Source organism: Ooceraea biroi, chromosome 10 (assembly GCF_003672135.1).
Source record: "Ooceraea biroi isolate clonal line C1 chromosome 10, Obir_v5.4, whole genome shotgun sequence".
Lineage (NCBI taxonomy): Eukaryota > Metazoa > Arthropoda > Insecta > Hymenoptera > Formicidae > Ooceraea > Ooceraea biroi.
Genome location: NC_039515.1, coordinates 1,121,464 through 1,141,469, shown reverse-complemented (window position 1 = coordinate 1,141,469; position 20,006 = coordinate 1,121,464). Strand labels below are relative to the sequence as shown.

The 20,006-nt window shown below is 38.3% G+C and overlaps 4 protein-coding genes and 8 non-coding genes across 21 annotated transcripts; 11 read left to right on the top strand and 1 right to left on the bottom strand.

Annotated features, from left to right (window-relative positions):
• Window positions 1-4: 4 nt before the first annotated feature.
• Window positions 5-2,486, bottom strand: LOC105288091 (geranylgeranyl transferase type-2 subunit beta). The gene is made up of 6 exons (XM_011354079.3): window positions 2,112-2,486; window positions 1,740-1,844; window positions 1,210-1,566; window positions 773-917; window positions 519-694; window positions 5-303 (listed from the first exon to the last, which is right to left on the bottom strand). Exons 1-6 carry the CDS (start codon window positions 2,112-2,114, stop codon window positions 91-93), a joined length of 999 nt encoding a protein of 332 aa, XP_011352381.1. The 5' UTR covers window positions 2,115-2,486; the 3' UTR covers window positions 5-90.
• Window positions 2,487-7,021: 4,535 nt separating this feature from the next.
• LOC113562860 lies at window positions 7,022-7,140 on the top strand. The gene has a single exon (XR_003407211.1). It is a non-coding gene; the product is annotated as a 5S ribosomal RNA (ribosomal RNA).
• Window positions 7,141-7,208: 68 nt separating this feature from the next.
• On the top strand, window positions 7,209-7,327 carry LOC113562872. Its single transcript, XR_003407223.1, has one exon. It is a non-coding gene; the product is annotated as a 5S ribosomal RNA (ribosomal RNA).
• Window positions 7,328-7,396: 69 nt separating this feature from the next.
• On the top strand, window positions 7,397-7,515 carry LOC113562858. Its single transcript, XR_003407209.1, has one exon. It is a non-coding gene; the product is annotated as a 5S ribosomal RNA (ribosomal RNA).
• Window positions 7,516-7,582: 67 nt separating this feature from the next.
• On the top strand, window positions 7,583-7,701 carry LOC113562871. The gene has a single exon (XR_003407222.1). It is a non-coding gene; the product is annotated as a 5S ribosomal RNA (ribosomal RNA).
• Window positions 7,702-7,770: 69 nt separating this feature from the next.
• On the top strand, window positions 7,771-7,889 carry LOC113562870. Its single transcript, XR_003407221.1, has one exon. It is a non-coding gene; the product is annotated as a 5S ribosomal RNA (ribosomal RNA).
• Window positions 7,890-7,958: 69 nt separating this feature from the next.
• Window positions 7,959-8,077, top strand: LOC113562861. The gene has a single exon (XR_003407212.1). It is a non-coding gene; the product is annotated as a 5S ribosomal RNA (ribosomal RNA).
• Window positions 8,078-8,144: 67 nt separating this feature from the next.
• On the top strand, window positions 8,145-8,263 carry LOC113562857. Its single transcript, XR_003407208.1, has one exon. It is a non-coding gene; the product is annotated as a 5S ribosomal RNA (ribosomal RNA).
• A 69-nt stretch (window positions 8,264-8,332) lies between these two features.
• LOC113562864 lies at window positions 8,333-8,451 on the top strand. The gene has a single exon (XR_003407215.1). It is a non-coding gene; the product is annotated as a 5S ribosomal RNA (ribosomal RNA).
• A 110-nt stretch (window positions 8,452-8,561) lies between these two features.
• On the top strand, window positions 8,562-11,712 carry LOC105288098 (THAP domain-containing protein 2). Of its 8 annotated transcripts, none has more exons than XR_003407198.1 (7): window positions 8,565-8,652; window positions 9,766-9,932; window positions 10,022-10,186; window positions 10,359-10,524; window positions 10,650-11,087; window positions 11,234-11,357; window positions 11,456-11,712. XR_003407198.1 is itself a non-coding variant. In XM_026973436.1 (7 exons), exons 3-7 carry the CDS (start codon window positions 9,771-9,773, stop codon window positions 11,473-11,475), a joined length of 951 nt encoding a protein of 316 aa, XP_026829237.1. In that variant the 5' UTR covers window positions 8,587-8,652; window positions 9,406-9,562; the 3' UTR covers window positions 11,476-11,712. The 8 variants fall into 8 exon arrangements, 6 of the variants coding, with proteins under 6 accessions (XP_026829238.1, XP_026829234.1, XP_026829235.1 ...); XR_003407197.1 differs by having other exon boundaries at window positions 8,567-8,652; window positions 11,245-11,357; XM_026973436.1 differs by lacking the exon at window positions 11,234-11,357 and adding an exon at window positions 9,406-9,562 and having other exon boundaries at window positions 8,587-8,652; window positions 9,771-9,932.
• A 598-nt stretch (window positions 11,713-12,310) lies between these two features.
• LOC113562844 (ribosome biogenesis protein TSR3 homolog) lies at window positions 12,311-13,550 on the top strand. Its single transcript, XM_026973440.1, has 4 exons — window positions 12,311-12,571; window positions 12,641-12,807; window positions 12,866-13,253; window positions 13,342-13,550. The coding sequence occupies exons 1-4, from the start codon at window positions 12,442-12,444 to the stop codon at window positions 13,443-13,445; spliced, it is 789 nt and encodes a 262-aa protein (XP_026829241.1). The 5' UTR covers window positions 12,311-12,441; the 3' UTR covers window positions 13,446-13,550.
• Window positions 13,551-14,287: 737 nt separating this feature from the next.
• LOC105288100 (GRAM domain-containing protein 1B) lies at window positions 14,288-19,970 on the top strand. Of its 3 annotated transcripts, none has more exons than XM_011354096.3 (14): window positions 14,288-14,425; window positions 14,597-15,077; window positions 15,162-15,453; window positions 15,558-15,756; window positions 15,932-16,212; window positions 16,564-16,716; window positions 16,979-17,150; window positions 17,657-17,815; window positions 18,117-18,235; window positions 18,354-18,546; window positions 18,639-18,860; window positions 18,984-19,137; window positions 19,242-19,362; window positions 19,494-19,970. In XM_011354096.3, coding segments are annotated over exons 2-14 (2,205 nt in total). In that variant the 5' UTR covers window positions 14,288-14,425; window positions 14,597-15,075; the 3' UTR covers window positions 19,632-19,970. The 3 variants fall into 3 exon arrangements, with proteins under 3 accessions (XP_011352398.1, XP_011352399.1, XP_011352397.1); XM_011354097.3 differs by lacking the exon at window positions 14,288-14,425 and having other exon boundaries at window positions 14,509-14,788; window positions 14,988-15,077; XM_011354095.3 differs by lacking the exon at window positions 14,288-14,425 and having other exon boundaries at window positions 14,509-15,077.
• The last annotated feature ends 36 nt before the right edge of the window (window positions 19,971-20,006 follow it).

The following is a 20,006-nucleotide window of genomic DNA, read 5'->3' as shown; positions in this document are numbered from 1 at the left end:
GTTCTTTGCAGGAAATCTGTAACTCTATTATATTTAACGAAAATCTGATAAAGATGACATACAGCGTGTACAACAAGTCGTGTATATTGACTACACGTCGAGCCGCGATGGATTGAGACCTAAGCGGTCAATTATATATTCTGGCATACAATAAGTAGGATTTATTGGTTTTAACGGGAATTCCTCATCTAACAACGACAACGCGGCTAGACCAAACAAAGTGTGAAAAGGATCAACCATGTCTCCAGGTCGGTCACTGAAACCGCCGGTTTCAACGTCCTGACAGGACAAGATGTAATTGGTCTGTAACAAAAGATGAAGAAAAAAATCGCATTAACTGCAAGAATCGGTAACGTTACTTTGAATCTTGCACTAGCCAAGCAATACTGAGCGGAAATCACAAACCGTCATGATACTGAGAACGTCAACGTCTCGATGTAATGAACAATCTTGATCGATCAATCAGGAACTTTGAATCGAAAATACGAAAAATGTTCAACGTGGATAATTGTACTTACAATTGCTTCCTTGTCTAACCACTGTAGACGGCCTAAAATTGTCAGTGCCGATAGCACCCACCAAGAGTAACACACGTCTGGTAACTTTTCTGGCCTACCGTTTAGACCGCCGGATGGTAATTGTCTCTCACACAACCACCATCCTAGCCGGTCAGCATCTATCAAGTGTAAGTGTCCTGGAAGACATTTCAATAAACGATAGAATCGCTGGTTTGAAAGAAGGAGGACATAGTCCATCCACCTTTCACATGTACCTGTTATGGAAAGCAATCCTACGCAACAATAAATTAAACCCGCATGACTCTCAGATTCTGGCTTTGAACCAAATCCTCCATCAAAGTTCATACATCTTAGGACGAATTGCACAGCCTTCTCTACGTCTATCTCCTCCAAGCGACCCTGCAAAAGTACACACATACATAACACACATACATAAATATACGCCATACTTGACTAAGTTCACTAACACTAATATATGTATCATTCACACATACATTAAGTCCTTTAATGCCTAAGGATACTTTCAGAAAAACGAATCTCTTCGAGGTATCTACCCAGATATTTCGACAATTGCCTTTTATTTTTATTAGAGAAATCGCAGGATGTTCATTTAAAAAATTTTTAAACACTTGCATATGGTGGATACCACAACGAGATATGTGCCACTTACAATGTGTTCTAAGATATTTACCAAAAGTGACAAAGTGGCAATGGCACAGAATGAGAATCTAACGTCCACTTCACCCCACTGGTCACCGGTAAAGCTTCCATCTGCCTGCTGTCTATCTCTGACATAATTTACAACTTTATCGATGTCTATTACGTCCAGTGCATTGTACATGCATAATATCTGAACGGCACTGAGCGTGTAAAGTAAATGCGGATCATGTTGCAAACTGGCACTAATGCCACCGCTCTCATTTTGACACCTTCCTATAAATTCCAACATGTCTTCTTTATTAGCTCTTTCTAATGCTCCCATTAAATCTAGAGCAGTAAGGCCCCAATATATTCCAGACATCTTGATATGCTCAGTCTGATGGTAGTTCTAAAAAATAATAAACATAGACATAAAGGACAATTGGACAATTGTCACAGGGGAAGAAAAAACGTTATGTATTGCATTACTGCATATACAGGAACAATTTATACTGCCTGCGTATGGCATACGTGTCGTATATCCAGAGAATATTCCAAGTACGTGTACAAACAACTACTTACATAATCATCTTTCTTGGTCCCATATGAAAGGAGATAGTTGACGTGTTTCTCTATCAATAATTCTGGAATTTCTTCTGGTAGTTCAATGTCATGCTTCAACGTGGTCTGTAAGAGAAGAGAAAATTGAGCAAGATATAAATTAATATAGTAACAGATTTCATACTCGTTACATAGAACAATGTTTTTGCACAAAAATAACAACACAAATGAAGTCAAATATATAGACTGCGAGCGTGATACATGCAGTACGATAATTACAACGATTAGCAACGCGATTGTTTTATACTTTAGATAAATTCTGTTTATACCAAATGCTTTTGTCGCGCCTCAAATTTTCTTTCCCAATTAGACTTACCATTAGGTTAGACTTACCATCTTGAGATCGTTGTTGATTGTGTTTAACGACAATAAATTGTGATAACACAGTTAGCTCATCTAAAGTGTATTCGAATCTAAAATCGTGTGTTTTGCATACACTTATTTATTTGAGTTTGAAACTAGACTGCCGAAAAAGTAAATATTCCACTCCAAGGGGAATGCAAGCTGCATGATAGATAGAGATGTTTGTCAAGAATATTTTGTTTGACACACGACAGAACGAATTTCGATGTTCCATGAATATTATTTAATAATTTCGTAATCTATGATTTATGTTGTAAATGAACAATATAACAATCACACGATAAAATAGCAAGAGTGAACAGTTCGTAGTGTCACTGAGTGCCACGAAGTATAAATCACGTAAGATGTCACGTGATTATGATTAGAGACCCTCCATAAGTGACTGACCATTAGGAGGTGCCGTGTGATTGGTGTACGTGACTTGTGCCCGAAAAATGGCGGCGCCAATACGGAACTCTGCTCACCGAGCGCTAACAATTTGAATTGAAATACTTTCGCACTTAGAATTTATAGTGATTATCGCTGAATTAATGGAGTTATAAGCAGTGATGTATATGTGAAGTAATGATCTACGCGTCAAACTACACAATATTGGTGAGTTTCAGCCAAATCGGAGATGAGGACCCTAAACTAAATAATTACCTATAAATATATTTTCTGAAAAAAGAATAAAAATTTTTGCCGAAAGAATAAAAAATTATGTAATAATTTTTGTAACTGGAGATTAGTTTTATTTTTATTTATACAGATAAGCACATTGTAATGACACATTAAATTAAAATATTGTATGGCTAATGATAGTTAATTAAACTATCGTTTCAACTTAAATAACTAATAACATTTTAACTTAAATAACTAATAATTATATGCAATATAACAATATACATATATTGCAATAAAGAAAATAAAATAAAATTTACACATTTGAATATTTTTTTCATAACATCTTATAATACTAATAATACTTATAATACTAATTCCATAATATTACTTATAATACTCAATCTATTTTAATTTTTCGGCAAAATTATTTGCAAAAGTAATAGAATAATAATGCAATTAGAAATTATGTTTAGTTAATTGGGAAAGTTTTTCTTTCACGACTTATTGGGTATTAAACTTAATTTTAAAGGATTTACAAGAGATGGCATAATGAGCACCTGATGGCATCGGCCCAACTGAAGCCAATCATATGAAAGCCCTGTCATTAGGCTTTAAGAATCAGTATATTTCATTTGGTCGAAGTGTAAACAACGTATTGTTGTAGTGCATTCAATATGTCGAGTTTTGTGCCAACGAAACACAATTTGCGGGAAGCGTTACTTTTTTGTTTCCATTTGAAGAAATAGGCAGCTGAAAGTCTTCGTTTGCTGTCTGAAGCTTATGCGGATTATGCTCCATCGATTTCAACTTGTGAGTACTGGTTTAGACGATTTAAAAGTGGAGATTTTGATTTGGAAGACAAAGAACGCCCTGGCCAACCGAAAAAGTTTGAAGACGAAGAATTGAAGGCATTGCTGGACGAAGATCAATGTCAAACGCTTAAAGAATTGGCAGAAGCATTAAATGTAACCGAAATGGCCGTCTCTAAACGTTTGAAGTCGATGGGAATGGTTCAAAAGCAAGGAAATTGGATACCATACGAATTGAAGCCAAGAGACATCGAAAGGCGTTTTTTCACGTGTGAATTGCTGCTTCAACGGCAAAAAAGGAAGAGTTTTTTGCATCGTATCGTCACTGGCGATGAAAAATGGATACATTACGACAATCCCAAGCGCAGAAAATCAACATCAACAGTAAAGCCGAATATCCATCGTTCGAAGGTAATGCTCTGTATTTGGTGGGATCAGAAGGGTGTGGTCTATTATGAGCTGCTAAAACCTGGTGAAACCATTACTGGGGACCGTTACCGACAACAACTAGTGCAGCTGAACCGAGAATTGAAAGAAAAACGATCAGAATACGCCAAAAGACACGACAAAGTGATTTTCCAGCATGACAACGCTCGGCCACATATCGCTAAACCGGTCAAGGAAACGCTAGAGCTGCTCGGATGGGATGTTCTACCCCACCCGCCGTATTCATCAGACATTGCTCCTTCTGATTTCCACTTGTTTCGATCCATGCAGAACCACCTTTCTGACCAGCACTTCAGTTCTTTTGAAGATATAAAACAATGCCTCGATTCATGGATAACCTCAAAAAACGAGTTGTTCTTCCACCGAGGAATCCGCCTTTTACCAGAAAGATGGGAAAAAGTTGTGGCTAACGATGGATAATATTTTGAATAACATGTACTTATCACCTTGTTTCAAAATAAGCGTTCATTTTCACAAAAAAATCCTTTAAAATTAAGTTTAATACCCTATATTTTTTGTACTTCTTTATTTTGTTATTTTACAAACTGTTGCATTTTTAAAAGTAATAATAATAATAAATGCAATATGTTAAAACATCGACTTATGTTCATTACACGGAAATGTGATGCGATGATTTGCAATGAGTGATTCAATAATATGATGATAAACATATTACCACTGTCCGCATATTGTGTCTCGTATTCTGCTTCTATATTTTGAACTTAAAAATTGTCATATTTGAATGCACCATTTTCCCCTTGTTTTACTATTTATGATTTGTGCTTTAGGATGTATACTGGTTGCATTAGTACGATTTACTGTAAAAGCTCTCCGACAATCTGGACACTTTGTTTTCTGCAACATTGTTTTCCAGATGACTTTTATATCACTTAGTTTACGTAAGCGCTTCACCTGTTGCTTTAATTTTATTATTCTTTCCTGTGTTCGTGCACATTTTTGGCGTTCAACCTGAATTTTATGTATTAATGGTTTCACTTTTGTTTGCATGCTTGGCGAAAAAATGAAACGCTTCTGTTTAAAATTGTTTTTACGCTGACGATCGATATATTGAGCAATCGTTTTTTCTAAAGTCACGCAAAATCGACAAATGCGACCACTATTGATAACAATCGGACAAGATGCATGTCGCCATCTGTTATTCTCATCTTTGTCTGCACGCTGAAGATGAATATTTTTATATAATGCTGTTTTTGGGCCTCCTTCACAAACAAATAACTCGTCAACAGTGACGAGCAAGTGCTCCAATTCTTCTTTAGTTTTTGGTGTGTGAATAATTTCTAGTTCCAGATGTTTTTGATGTATGTAAAGCTGTAACCCATCTTTACTCAGAACAACCTGTAAAAAAATACAAACAAATCTGACATTCGTGTGTCATTGTTCATATTAAGGATAAGATACTTAAAAAAATTCTTACCTTTTTCCACAGACTATGTGTTATTTTTTCGCCAGAAGTTACCGAGGCTAGTTCAGAAAAAATAATTTGTGATGGTTTTTCTATTATATGAATACCCCATTTTTGGCTTGGTAATGTAACACAGATCTCCTTATTTAAGATTTTCTCGAAAAGACTTTCCAAAGTGTGAAATTCACTCGAATTTTCTTGATTTTTCTTCCTTTCTTCATGGGGTATTGAAGTATTGTGAGGTTGCACCTGTTCTCTATCTTTTGCATCATTTTTATCTTGACCTGACGCTTCAACAGCGTGATTATCAACAAGCTCCGTTTTGAATAATGTTTTATTTTGACCTGACGTTTCAACGGCGTGATTATCAACAAGCTCCGTTTTGAATAATGTTACTTTGTTCCGAACGAAATCGGCATTAATATCTGAAGTTATATCATTTGCTACAATTGAGGCTTGTGAAGATTGCGGATGTTGATCAGTCGAGGCCGGTTAAATTTCAGTTGCTTCAAAGGGGATTTATCGTTACTTGGAATAGGCAGTGCCCCAGCTATAAGTCGCTTCTGTTTGTAAATATGCTGGAATCAGATAAATCAGTACGTATTAAAGGGTATGAACGAATGCCTTTTTTCATATTAGAATAAAACTTGTATATAACCTTATATAATAGCACTCCATTATGACTAGCGCTCTTCTCCCTTTTAATACTCATTAGATCAAAATGTATTTCACACACATATGATTTGGTACTCAATGAACATGATAAAATCTCAGCCCATTTCATGCGTTCGTTCTGATCTTTCGGCACCGAAAATATAGACACATTGTCATTTTTATTTTCTTTCTCCCTATATCCACTTTTACAATATGGTACACAACATCGTCGCACCATTTTTTTCGACTTTGCTTTTTTTAATTTTAATTTCTTTATATGTTAATATTCAACGAGAAAACAGATTCATAACAGTTCACACTTGCCTGTGCCTTAGACCACAGATATCTCTACTATACTAGATCGCTAACCTGGTCAAAAGAACTGAGGTCGGCCGGATCTTCGGTTTCGGCCATGACACCTGATAAAACATGGCGGCAGTGCGTGTGTGTAGTGCGTATGTGAGTACTCGGCGTGTGGATAGTGCAGCTGACAGCAAGTGTCAACACGATGTCACACATACGCGCTAACACACACGCCGGGTACTCACATACGCACTACCACACACGCACTGGCGCCATGTTCTGTCAGGTGTCATGGCCGAAACCGGAGATCCGGCCGGCCTCAGTCTTTTGTACGCCAAGCCCATAGTTAGCGATCTAGTATAGTATAGACATCTGGGCCTAGACATATATAATATGGAAGCACACTAGGGCAATCAAAGTGCTTAATTTGGTTAGGTTAGGTTAAATTTGACTGATTTTATTGGCCTAGTGCGCCATGTACGCAATTGCACTGTAGGCAATTGATACTCTCCCGTAACGATTGCGCTTCTCTTATTATTTAGGACCCTAGGAACACCGTGTGACGTTGGCACATTTTCTTTTCTTTTCCCTATCTATTAAAGTCATCCATACTTCTGTGGAATGAACAAGAAGTATCATCAGTCAACGTCCATACCACATTGAAAGCACCAGTTCTCGTCCGATCACTGAAGTTAAGCAATGTTGGGCACGGTTAGTACTTGGATGGGTGACCGCTTGGGAACACCGTGTGACGTTGCCACATTCCAACTTTTTTTTAATTTTCTTTGAAGTTGTACAATTTCTTCATAAAAAAAACGTGTTTCGTCAGGCAACGTCCATACCACATTGAAAGCACCAGTTCTCGTCCGATCACTGAAGTTAAGCAATGTTGGGCACGGTTAGTACTTGGATGGGTGACCGCTTGGGAACACCGTGTGACGTTGCCACATTTCAACTTTTTTTTTAATTTTCTTTGAAGTTGTACAATTTCTTCGTAAAAAAAACATGTTTCGTCAGGCAACGTCCATACCACATTGAAAGCACCAGTTCTCGTCCGATCACTGAAGTTAAGCAATGTTGGGCACGGTTAGTACTTGGATGGGTGACCGCTTGGGAACACCGTGTGACGTTGTCATGTTCCAACTTTTTTTTAAATTTTCTTTGAAGTTGTACATTTCTTCGTAAAAAAACATGTTTCGTCAGGCAACGTCCATACCACATTGAAAGCACCAGTTCTCGTCCGATCACTGAAGTTAAGCAATGTTGGGCACGGTTAGTACTTGGATGGGTGACCGCTTGGGAACACCGTGTGACGTTGCCACATTCCAACTTTTTTTTTAATTTTCTTTGAAGTTGTACAATTTCTTCGTAAAAAAAACATGTTTCATCAGGCAACGTCCATACCACATTGAAAGCACCAGTTCTCGTCCGATCACTGAAGTTAAGCAATGTTGGGCACGGTTAGTACTTGGATGGGTGACCGCTTGGGAACACCGTGTGACGTTGCCACATTTCAACTTTTTTTTTAATTTTCTTTGAAGTTGTACAATTTCTTCGTAAAAAAAACATGTTTCGTCAGGTAACGTCCATACCACATTGAAAGCACCAGTTCTCGTCCGATCACTGAAGTTAAGCAATGTTGGGCACGGTTAGTACTTGGATGGGTGACCGCTTGGGAACACCGTGTGACGTTGTCATGTTCCAACTTTTTTTTTAATTTTCTTTGAAGTTGTACATTTCTTCGTAAAAAAACATGTTTCGTCAGGCAACGTCCATACCACATTGAAAGCACCAGTTCTCGTCCGATCACTGAAGTTAAGCAATGTTGGGCACGGTTAGTACTTGGATGGGTGACCGCTTGGGAACACCGTGTGACGTTGTCATGTTCCAACTTTTTTTTTAATTTTCTTTGAAGTTGTACAATTTCTTCATAAAAAAAACGTGTTTCGTCAGGCAACGTCCATACCACATTGAAAGCACCAGTTCTCGTCCGATCACTGAAGTTAAGCAATGTTGGGCACGGTTAGTACTTGGATGGGTGACCGCTTGGGAACACCGTGTGACGTTGCCACACATCTTTTTTTCTTTACATCTTTTGTTATAACAGTCCGTAGCAGTTTATGAAGTCGTCCCCGACAAGGAGTAATGCCAGTAACTTTAACTTTTAACTCAAATCGCGGCATACTGTCATAGACATGCATAGTTCGGCGATTCGTTTTTGTTTTGTGCTGCCAGGATAACGATTTGATATACATGCAAAGTTTATCAAAAGGTTAGTAACTTTTACGAAATTATAAATTTTACGAAAACTATACATTTTAGAAAAAACTGTTTCGGATAAAAGTTTATCTCCGTCTTGCAATTATTGAACGTACTGCAGTTTGTATGGATGTAATTTATTTGCGCCATGTACGCAACTGCACTGTGGGCAATTGATACCCTCCCCACTTTTCTAACCTGAATCCTAAGATGTATGAAATCTAAAAAGTGTTTGTGTGACTAAAGTAAAATATCGAAAAACATGCCAATTGCTGTGTAGAAGGATGTAAAAATCGCAGTGAGAAAGAAAGGTTTTCGCTTATTTTGCATTTCATCAGGCGAAAAGAATAAAGAAAGATGCGAAACCTGGTTAAAATTCAGTGGAAAAAGCTCATTGTCAGCAAATGCTGCAATTTGTGAGGTACACTTAATGAGGTATAATCATATCTGAAACATTGTGTATTGCAATATATCAGAAATATATGTATATAAATTAGAGACCTATATAGGCTGCGTTCGGAAACATCACCCGAGTGCCCCAGTGTATCATTTTATCCTTGTTGTTCATTCGCTGAACAACAAGGATAAAATAATACACTGGGGCACTCGGGTGATGTTTCCGAACACAGACATCAGTCAGAGGGAGCGGTTCAGTTGCACACGATGCAATTGGACACAAGCCAATCAAATTGCTGAGTTTAGTTAGGTTAGGTTAGATTTGATTAATTTGATTGGCTGTGTCCAATTATACTGTGTCCAACTGAAGGCCACTCATAATCAGAGAGACGAAATCGACGTCTAGTTCCTGATTGGTGGAGCCATATTGAGCCCACAGAGTGACAGTGATTGAAAACATAAGAAACTAGAAACTCACGAATTCACGAATTTAAGCTAGGTGAAAACTACACATCACATTAAAAAAGGTTTGTATCTCCAGTACTTATAATTTATACTAAGATTTTCTTTTTGAGCATGAAATCATTTTCTATACGATGTGATATGAAGATGTACACCTAATACACCTTAATACACCTAACCTCCTAATCTTCTTTCTTAATGCAAGTTGTTTCTGCAAAACAAAATTATATTTCGAAAACAAGTTTTGATATGTTTATTCTGCCGTTAGAAAAGATGGTTCGTGTGTGCGTAGCATCGGGGTGCTCAACAAAGGAAAACGAGGGCAAGCTTCTCCTACGATTTCCTAAAAATCCAGAGCGAAGATGCCAGTGGATTGAATTGGTACAGAAGACAAAACCAGGTTGGAGAATAAAAACCAACAGCTGTTTATGTGAGGTAAGATGTCATTAATTTGTCCACTTTGATGGTTTGTTTCATCATTTATTATCTCCTGTGGTTCTTAAATCTATTCTATTATGTTTCAGCTTCATTTCGATACATCGTCATGGGAAGAAATAAGAGTAGATGGTACTAGAAAGCTGAAAGAATCAGCACTCCCCAATGTCTTCCAGAGATCTTCCCCATGTATGAATGTGGAAACGGATCATACATATGTACAGACAACCAAGCAACAATACCTTTTGTCTGAGGTCTCACATCATTTCATTCTCGAGGATTAACACCAAACTCTTCTTGCTTCTTACTTTGTAAAAAATAAATAAGAGACTAATCCGTTTCTAAAACGTCTCCGCCATCTTGAAATCAGGTGATTTCGCCTCTCTGATTATATAGGTCTCTAATATAAAGAAATAAATATTACAGGTGCACTTTGACGACGGACAATACGAACAAGCTCGCCAAGATGAAAGAAAATTGCTCCGCTCATGTGTAATATCGACTTTATTACAAAAGCGTAAGATAAAGAAAGAAAAGGAAGAGAAAGCTAAAAAAGCTAAATATTCCAATGATGTAGAGGATTTAGAATCTCGTAAGTTTTACACATTCCAATACTACTCATATAAGAAAACGATGCAGAATACTTGAGTTGTTTTCTTATAATCTCATATGTATTACTGTAATGTAATTTACTCAAATGGCAATTAATATACATAGGCAACTATACTGAAATAACCAATTCTGAAGTAATTCATACTGGACCAACCAATTCTGTAACCTATACCGAAACAAGCAATACTAGAACAACCAATGAGGACATATCAAGAGACACTACAAATACGATGAGTGAAAAAGAACAAATCAAACATTTGCAAATAACATTGAGGAAAACGTTGCGGCAATGCAGTGAATTAAAAAGAAAGCTACAACAAAGAAATGTAATTTTGGAAAAAATATTTGCAGACGATCAAATAAACTTGATCTTAAATAATACACAAAGAGGAGCATCGTGGTCCACTGAGACGTTGGATAAAGCATTGAAATTGTATGTAGCCTGTGGATCAAAAGGTTATGAGGAGATATGTCAACAAAATTTGCCTTATCCGAGCATTCGAACAATACAACATCACATACGAGGCTTCAAATCTAAGCCAGGTATTTTAAAAGATTTCCTACAAGTATTAACACTTTGACGTCCGCACCTGTGATACAAATACTTTTGTCTGCCGCCGGCACATTTCGCGAGATTGTTTATATTGTAATTACAATATACCGTAGTAAAACATAAAAATCACATTAAGTCTGATTAAAGGGTCTCTATAAGTTGATCTGCACACGACACCTACGTGGTGCCACTGGCACTTACCTGCAAGCATTGCACGCGACACCAACGTGATGCCGGACAGCAAATTGTTAAAAATAAAAGTTAGTATTATAATTATTGTTTTTCCTATTCATAATAACTATTGTTAACTATGTTAACTTTAATTATTTGCTTATGATACTTTCTAATTTCATTTCAGGTACAAACGTTGAACTCTGAAGAAAAACATGCAGTATTTGTCATACACGAAATGTCTATAAAACCGGGCTTACAATACGATCGCTCCATTTCTTCAGGTGTGGATCGGCCACCAATGAAACTATCGGATGGATTTGATAGTTCTCATGAACGAGCAACGCCCTTGTTTTCATTCTGTGCGGCATTTCCTCGAGGTCAAAACAAACTATAGAATATTACTATATCTAAAATTATAATAAAAATTGCGTAAAAATAAAATATCAATAATATATGTCCCAGACCTACCGTATAACCGTTAATAATAGATTTCTAAGTTCATTTGGAGACGAAAATCCTAATACTAAAATGTCGAGGCTACTACAGTTTTTAAATGGGAAAAGTTTAAAGTTCACCAATCAGCTTGTCAAAATTTCGCGCGCTCAGGGACGTCACATATCAAAAAGGCCCTTCCGCACTTCACTCAACTCGATAGAAATATAACATTCGATATTATTATTCACTTTACTTTTTGGTATACTGTTCCCAACACCGACTAATATCGGAATGATAATAGTTTCTCAATTGTCATATGGAAACGCGACGCTCGTCGAACTTTCAAAGCATTCGCGCGAAGCGTGCAACGAATAAATAACGTTTCTCATGTGATGAGAGAAAAATGAAGTATGGTTTGCTGCATGGAAATTTTTTATATAAAGAAGATAATTGTTCCTTTAAATAAATTAATAAAAAATATTTCCAAATATGTTAATATGTATTTTCTTTTCTTATCGTTTCTTTTTCTTTATCGACATTTCATGCAGAAATGTGCAAATATTTTAACACGGGAGTTGACTATCTTGGTCCACAGTGCCCGTGTTTCGACGTGTGATGGCGCGCAAGAAATGCAGACAGATGTCCATGAGTATCAACGTGCGAGAAGGTAAATAATTGGAGTCAAATTTCGCTGAATGCTTATAAGGAAAACGTTACGTTCCAAATACCCGAAAAATGTCGGCGCGCGGAAAGAAGAACAAAAACAAGAGCAAATTATTGGAAAAAAGACCGCGACATGTTCTTTGCAAGGAGCAAAGATACTCGCAAGAGATGGACAGAGGATCTGACAAGGATGATGAAGCAGGTTAGACGACTGAATTTCGCGAATTTCACGTTTAGTAACGATGACTGGGATTCTAAACTTAACTTGCAGAATCAGCAAACGAATGGGTAATTCCGTTTCCGGTGGCTATGTGGGACATGGAGCACTGCGACCCAAAAAAGTGCAGTGGCAGAAAACTGGCAAGGCATGGCTTGATAAAAGTACTGCGACTAGGTGCTCGATTTCCAGGCTTGTGTCTCACTCCGATTGGCAAGAAGGTAGATGATAAAAAAGAAAACCTCACGCCTGGTACCAATGACAAATAATGCATTGCAGTGTGTGAATCCAACTGATCGCGAAATTGTACAAGAATACGGTTGCGCGGTTGTGGATTGCAGTTGGGCACGCCTGGACGATACTCCGTTCAATAGAATGAAGACGCCCCATCCTCGTCTCCTACCATTTTTCGTCGCTGCTAATCCAATAAATTATGGGAAACCTTGCGAATTGAGTTGCGTCGAAGCTATAGCAGCTACTTTATTCATAACTGGTTATCCTGACGAGGCCAAACTCTATCTCGGGAAGTTTTCTTGGGGACACTCGTTCTTGGAATTAAACAGTGAATTATTGGAAAGCTATGCTCTTTGCGCAAATAGCGAAGAAGTGATTACAGTACAAGAAAAGTTTCTAGAGAAAGCCAGACAAGAAAGACTGGATAGGCTTGGTAAGAATATTTCACCATATTAGCACTTTTTTCATATTAAATTGTTGTATTTTTGTTTTGATATAATGAAGAACTTTTGTCTCTCTAGCGCTTCCTGATTTTCCACAAAGTGATACGGATTCTGAAGAGCGGGAAGAAGACAAGGACGAGGCTACAAAAGTAACTAAAGATATAGCTGATATAAAGATATAAGATGCAATTATTAATTAGAGATATCTTATACAAAGTCAAGTAGTACAAAAATTTGTACATATGCAAACCTGTATATTTGGAATAATATTTTGTTGAATTATTTAATTTCTGTCTTCTGATTTTTAACGTTTCCAAGTAGGTATTCAGTACTATCGCTATCAATAACACTTCTTCTTCTTAGTGTTTAATGGCACCCGATCCCTTTCAGGTTCGATATGGCCAATTGCAAAAGTGAGTTAAATACGAAATACGAAATAACAAGTTGAAAAAAGAACTCGGGACAATCGTTGTGCACCTGACGACTGTCCCCTTCGGAATGCTCGCTATCAATAACACGCAACATGCATGTGCGTCCATGTCAATGGTTAATAGGATCCTGGAGTGACTGCCGCACTCCGACGCGAAAATGTCATCAGTTAGATGATATTTAAAAACAGTCGTGATTGACATTACCGACATGTCGGAAAAACGTGATAAATTAGGAAAAAATGTTTCGAGACACTCCTTATTTCTTCCGTTTTATTTGAAAGAAAAAAAGAGGATACAATGTCAACTGGACTGCCAATCTCTCAACATTATTTCGGTAATGTGGTGTGCGTACAGTAATGCACGCAATGTTATTCGTTTCTTGTTATAACGGAAAATTGCAACACAAAGGACAAAATGACAAAGCATGTAGTATAAATAGTATATGAATATGTATATATACACACACACATATATACATCACTACTATTCGCGCTTTGTATAAAGTTTTTGTGTAGCCGTTACAAGATAATTCAAAAATAGTCATAAAAACTAGAAAATCTATAGAGAGGAAAACGAGACTTCTTAGATGTCGCCAGCAGAATCGTTCTCAGCTGCTCGTGTCGAATTTGTCCACGCGTTACTCAAGCCATCGATGAATCAAAACCGCAGTAATTGTTGCGCGAGTTTGAGCAATCGTTTATAATTGGTTTGCAGTCGCAAGTTCGCAACTCGTACGTATCAAATTCGTTTTTTAAGATACGCTCTCCTTAACCTAACCTAACCGTTGCGTTTCTCAAGCGTGTATTACTTCTGCTTCTTCCCTTCTTGCATGCTCCATGATCGATGCATCGTACCGCAGCAATTTCGAACGCAAATGACTACTGTTTTTGTGGTGTCTGCAGGTAGTCCGAGCCAGCTTTTGCGAGGAAAGAGTGCTTCGATGTCACGGTCAGTCGGGCGGGAAATGAGCGGCTAGGAAGCGTAACACGGCAATGTCCCGCAGTTGTCGTCGAGCTAGCGCGACATGAAGCGAGCAGTACCTGGCACAGGGACGCGCGACTGTTCTTTATCTGAAATGTGTCTCTCTTATCGCGGTAGGCGGAAATACCAGTGTCCAATGTGTGGATAAACGCTCTGTCCGCCAACTAAATGCATACTAACGATCGCACGTCGCTTATACGCTACAATATACGCTATCCATCCCGTAACCTGGCGCCGTGGTACTCTACATCTATTCCCCGACCTGTAGACTCGTCGGCGAGACCCTCTGAAAAAGCTTTCAATGTTCGACAGCTCCAGCCACGAAAGCGTGGACGTTAACAGCACCGCGTGACTCGTGCACTTTGAGACGGAGACGGTTCAGAAGTATCCAGTATCAAGCATGTAAGTACCATTTCGCTAGTGAGAGTTTAGTTCTGTTGGCCTCATGTTCACACTTGACACTTGCTCCTTCATCTTTCATCACAGGAACAAATCTGTGGAGAATCTGTTGATATCTAGCCACGAGGTAATCAGTAGCATCAATTCTTCGAGCTTGAGCAGTCAAAATAATTTGGGTAACGTTGCACCCGTGGATAATCAGACTCAGGAGTCACCGGTTGGCTCTGCCGTCGAGCGTAGCAGTCCTGTGTCCAGTCCCAACTTATCCCCACGTCCCAGTCCTAGAGCCCATTCCAGGCGAGAGTATTCCAGGTTGAACTCTGATTCTTCGGCCAAAGAGTCGCTTCGTACAAACAAGTCGGAGGATCAGCTGTCTCAGGTACACTTTCATTTCAAATTGTAATGCAAAAGCATTCAATCCAGGCCCCAGCTTGTATCGTGATGATAATTATTTCCCCTTCAAATTTTCTGTTAAATTTACAGAATTTGATAAGCAGATCGTCCGATTCGGCAGAGCTCGGCAAGAGCTCGTCCCACGAGGGCAAAAAAGAGTCGCGTGGCAGCGATCGCAGCAAGAAGAAGTCGTCCTGGTATAATGTGCTTTATCCCACATATAAATCTCGTTCCGAGGACTTTAAGCGAATATTTAAAGACGTGCCCGATGATGAGAAATTGGTGGTAGGTAAGTGTTGTTATCTCAAGAGTGCTCACCCTCTCGTACACGAGACTGTATTACGCTACATTTTTTAGCCCCTTGTCATGGCGAATTAACAGTCTTACAAACCCATTACGCTCCTGAAATGAACATGCTGAATTAACATTCTAGGATTCAACTAATTTAGCGTTGTAACTTTTAGATTATTCTTGTGCTCTGCAGCGTGAAATATTGGTACATGGTAGACTTTATGTGTCTCAAAACTATGTGTGTTTTTATGCTAATATATTTATGTGGGAGACATTGGTCTCCTTACGTTGGAAAGACGTTACATCCATTACCAAAGAAAAAACTGCGCTTGTCATCCCGAATGCTATCCTGATATGCACCGTTACTGACAAGTTCTTCCTAACATCGTTTGGAGCGAGAGATAAAACGTATGTGATGTTGTTTCGCGTTTGGCAAAATGCTCTCATTGGCGAGGTATGCATCATATTATTATACAACTAACTGCATAGAAATCTTTCTCATTTATCTCCTCGAAAGAATATCCAAATCTCGAGATGTGCATGCGAATAAACAAACCAAAGAACCCTTGTTGGGCGGGGGAAAGCGAGGGGTGGGGAAAAAGCCACAAAAAAGCCAGAGTCTACTTAACGAATCGCTGTGCTGCGCACAAGCTATAGCTTTAGATTCAGACATCCACAAAACAATCAAAATAGAAATCAAGAGTGAAATGTTTTGTTAGATATGTTGTGCCAACTATGCGTAATTAGCACTCTGCATCTTAGCGGTTCTACGTTTCTCCTATAATGAATTTTGCGTTGTTTCCAGCCAATGAGTATGGCTGAAATGCGGCAGCTTGTACACGCTTGCTACGGCGATGAATTGGGCTTGACGTCCGATGACGAAGATTACGTGCCACCGTTACCTGCGGCGGATGACGACAAGTTGTCGACTCGTCTCTCCATAGAATCCTTCTCCGAAGTAAGCAACTGTTTCCATATTTCTCATGTTTTACGAGCTGTCGATCTAAGCTTCTTGCTCTTATTGTTGAAAGAAAGTTAATAGTTAATAAATACTGATAATTAGTTAATAAATGCTGAAAGAAAGTTAATAGTTAATAAATACTGATAATTAGTTAATAAATGCTGAAAGAATAATATTGCGTCAACTAGAATTAGCTGGCAACGAATCGTAATATTAATCGAATTTTTTACTTATTTCTCTTTAATCTGAAAATGAAAAGGCTGAAGTAGCCGCTATGGAGAACACGGCGGCCCCAGTTGCGGATCTCGTTTCTGCTGGCGAGCCTGTTGCTGAATCTCAGATTCAGCCACCAGCTCCGCCGATACCCAAGCCGGAACTTGATCCAACGGATTTAAGCGACACGACGGAAAGCGAAGCCGAAAAACACGGCTGTAAGTAATAACCATTAAAGTGGAATCCCACTGCATTACTGTTTTAATCTCGTCGAAAATTTCCGCTGAAATGCCGTGCAACGCTTGGTGTAAATATCATGATCAGAAATATTGGAAAGAGAAATAAAGCAACGGGAGAATTTTTCGCAAAAAAGACACGAGAAACGTACACAATGTTCGTATAGAACATGCATCTCGGACGATTAATTCTTGAAGCGTTTGCATTTTCCCGTCTCTTGCAGATATACATGCCATTAACATTTACTTTCTTATCCTGACTTTCTTATCCAAACTAATTTAAATCACAATCACAGACAGAGATAAATTAAAGGATACGTTATATGATATACACGAAAACGTACACTATAATAAAGTGCTATAGATACTATGATAGGATCTGTGATTTTTATAAAAAAATATATATATATATGTATAAATGCTATTCACACTCTATTACTGTATGCAGCAGCACGTAACAAACGGTCGTTTGATAATGCTTGTTCCAGTGAAAATGAACATACGGAGCACCATGGTCTGTACCTCCCTGCATGAAGGTCGGCAAGTTAATAAAGCGACATTGCCTATTCACATCGACCAGCTGTTCACCCTGCTCTTTACAAATTCGAAATTCTTCTTAGATTTTCATACTGCTCGCAAGACCACTGGTAACAAATTAATATTTTCGTTATCGCATCTATCGCCGAGGAACGATATTTGAAACATTTTCGAGAATCGTAAAAAAAGGAAGCTAGAAGACATAACTTGAAAAGTCGTCTCGAGTATAATCCTCACGCGTAATAACTTTAAAACGATTATTCGCGCTATTTGGCTTTTCCACAGTTGCGTATGTGTGCTAACATTGTATAGTGTTGTGTGCGTGTGTGTACGCGATTATGATAACAAGCGATACGAATTAACATCTAGTGCTACTTCTGCCAATCTTTTTTACCACTTTCGTTTATGTAGATTTGATACAATCCGCGTGGACGCAAAATCCAACTGGTCAAAAGATGAGAACCCTTTCGTTCACGATATCCTTGACTCAAGCCATTGGCCCGAGGACCTCGCAAGTTACGGAAACGCAGGTAAAAATTAAATTCTTATCAAAGTAATAATCCAATACTGTTGAATGCTGCGTGGGTAATTTTACACAAATTGATGCGTATAAATTTTATTCCTCAAAATGTGATCTTGTTTACGCAGGTGATGTTACCGTGCAGTAGGCCGGGCCACCTTTACTGCATCGATGTGGAAAGCGCTAACGCCGGTATACCTTATGCCGATTCCTTCAGCGTTTTGACGCATTATTGTATGAGTAATGTTTCCGAGAATGAGACAAGTCTCACGATTTTCTCGCAAATCAAGTACAAAAAGAGTGTGTGGGGTTTCATGAAGAGTAAGTGCACAGATATTCGACTCTCTCTCTCTCTCTCATACATGAAAAAAAAAGTTGAGAACGCAATAAACTGACAAGATGCTCTTAAATAGGTGTGATTGAGAAGAATTGTTGGGCAGGCCTAGAGGAGTACTTCAGTAGTTTAGTAAAAGCGTTGACAGTGGAGTGCGAGGAAGGTAGCGGAAGCGGAGGAAAGCGAAAGGGTCGAAAGCGACGGCGCGCGGCAGGCGTAGGTTCTACATTGCAGACACACGCTTCCGAGCACATATCCGCGAATCATCAAATTTCACCTTCGAATCTGCCTCACGCTCACGGTAAAGTAGTACAAACGGTTTCTTTCTTTTCTCTCTACAATTTACAGATTTATGTAAGCAAGTTATCGTTATTTCATACGAGAGTTATTGCTGGCAAATTGATGAATTTCTCTTCCTCTGTAGCTGCTAGCTCTAGAAGCGATACCAATATGATTCTCAGCTCAATGTTACTGGTGGCTGTATTGTGCTTAATGGTGATCAATGGCTTGTTGTATTATAAATTATGGGGATTGGAAGAGGCTGCTGCATATACCATTATGGATCTACATGTCCTCAAGTAATGCGTCTCAAGATTTTGTGTTTTTTCACACATGAAAGAACAAATACAAAGCTGCCATGCATTATTTTTCCTATTTATATTACGTATATTTCTGTTTTCAGAAACACACCAAAGACTGAAGAGGACTGGATCAATCTCTTGCAGCAACAAGAAAGTTTGCACAACGTGGAAATGAGGAAATGGCAAAGGGTTTTACACACAGCTGCACAATTGCTTAGACAAGTAAGCGCTTTCAAATAGAACGCTACAAATATCACAAATAAAAAAATATTGATTTTATATGTGTGTGTGTGTGTGTGTGAGATTTTAAATTTGATATCAATTAATGTTTTGTCTCAATCTTTCCTCAAAAGACAGAAGAATCTTTAACGGAACTGCAGATGAGCATCCATCCCACTGCAACAGAAAAGATGTTCTCGGTGTTGAAGCCAAGCTTAAAGAGTCTAAACGCGCACACCGGCGAAGACCGGCGAAGAAAATCGGAGATGTAAAAATCTGATCTGTTAAATAGTCGGCAGAACACAACACAAGTTTTAAGTGTGTAAGATATTTGCATTCGGGAATTTTAAACGTGCAAAGGGGCATCTACGAATTGTTAAAAATCATGTGTATCTTTCTCGATATTATTTCAAGGCTGTCGCAATAGTTCCATAGGATATGCTATATATGATATGTACAGTTTTGTGGATCAATTACAACTGTTACGTTAATGTTAACGGTTTCAGTATTTACTGTATAGTATATTGAATGTAAACTTGCTTTACATTATATTTAAGCATATATTGTCAAGTAATGTGTTACGAGAAATAATAGATGATTTTTAGAATGAATTCCTCGTGAAACTATTAATGAAATAAAAACCTATT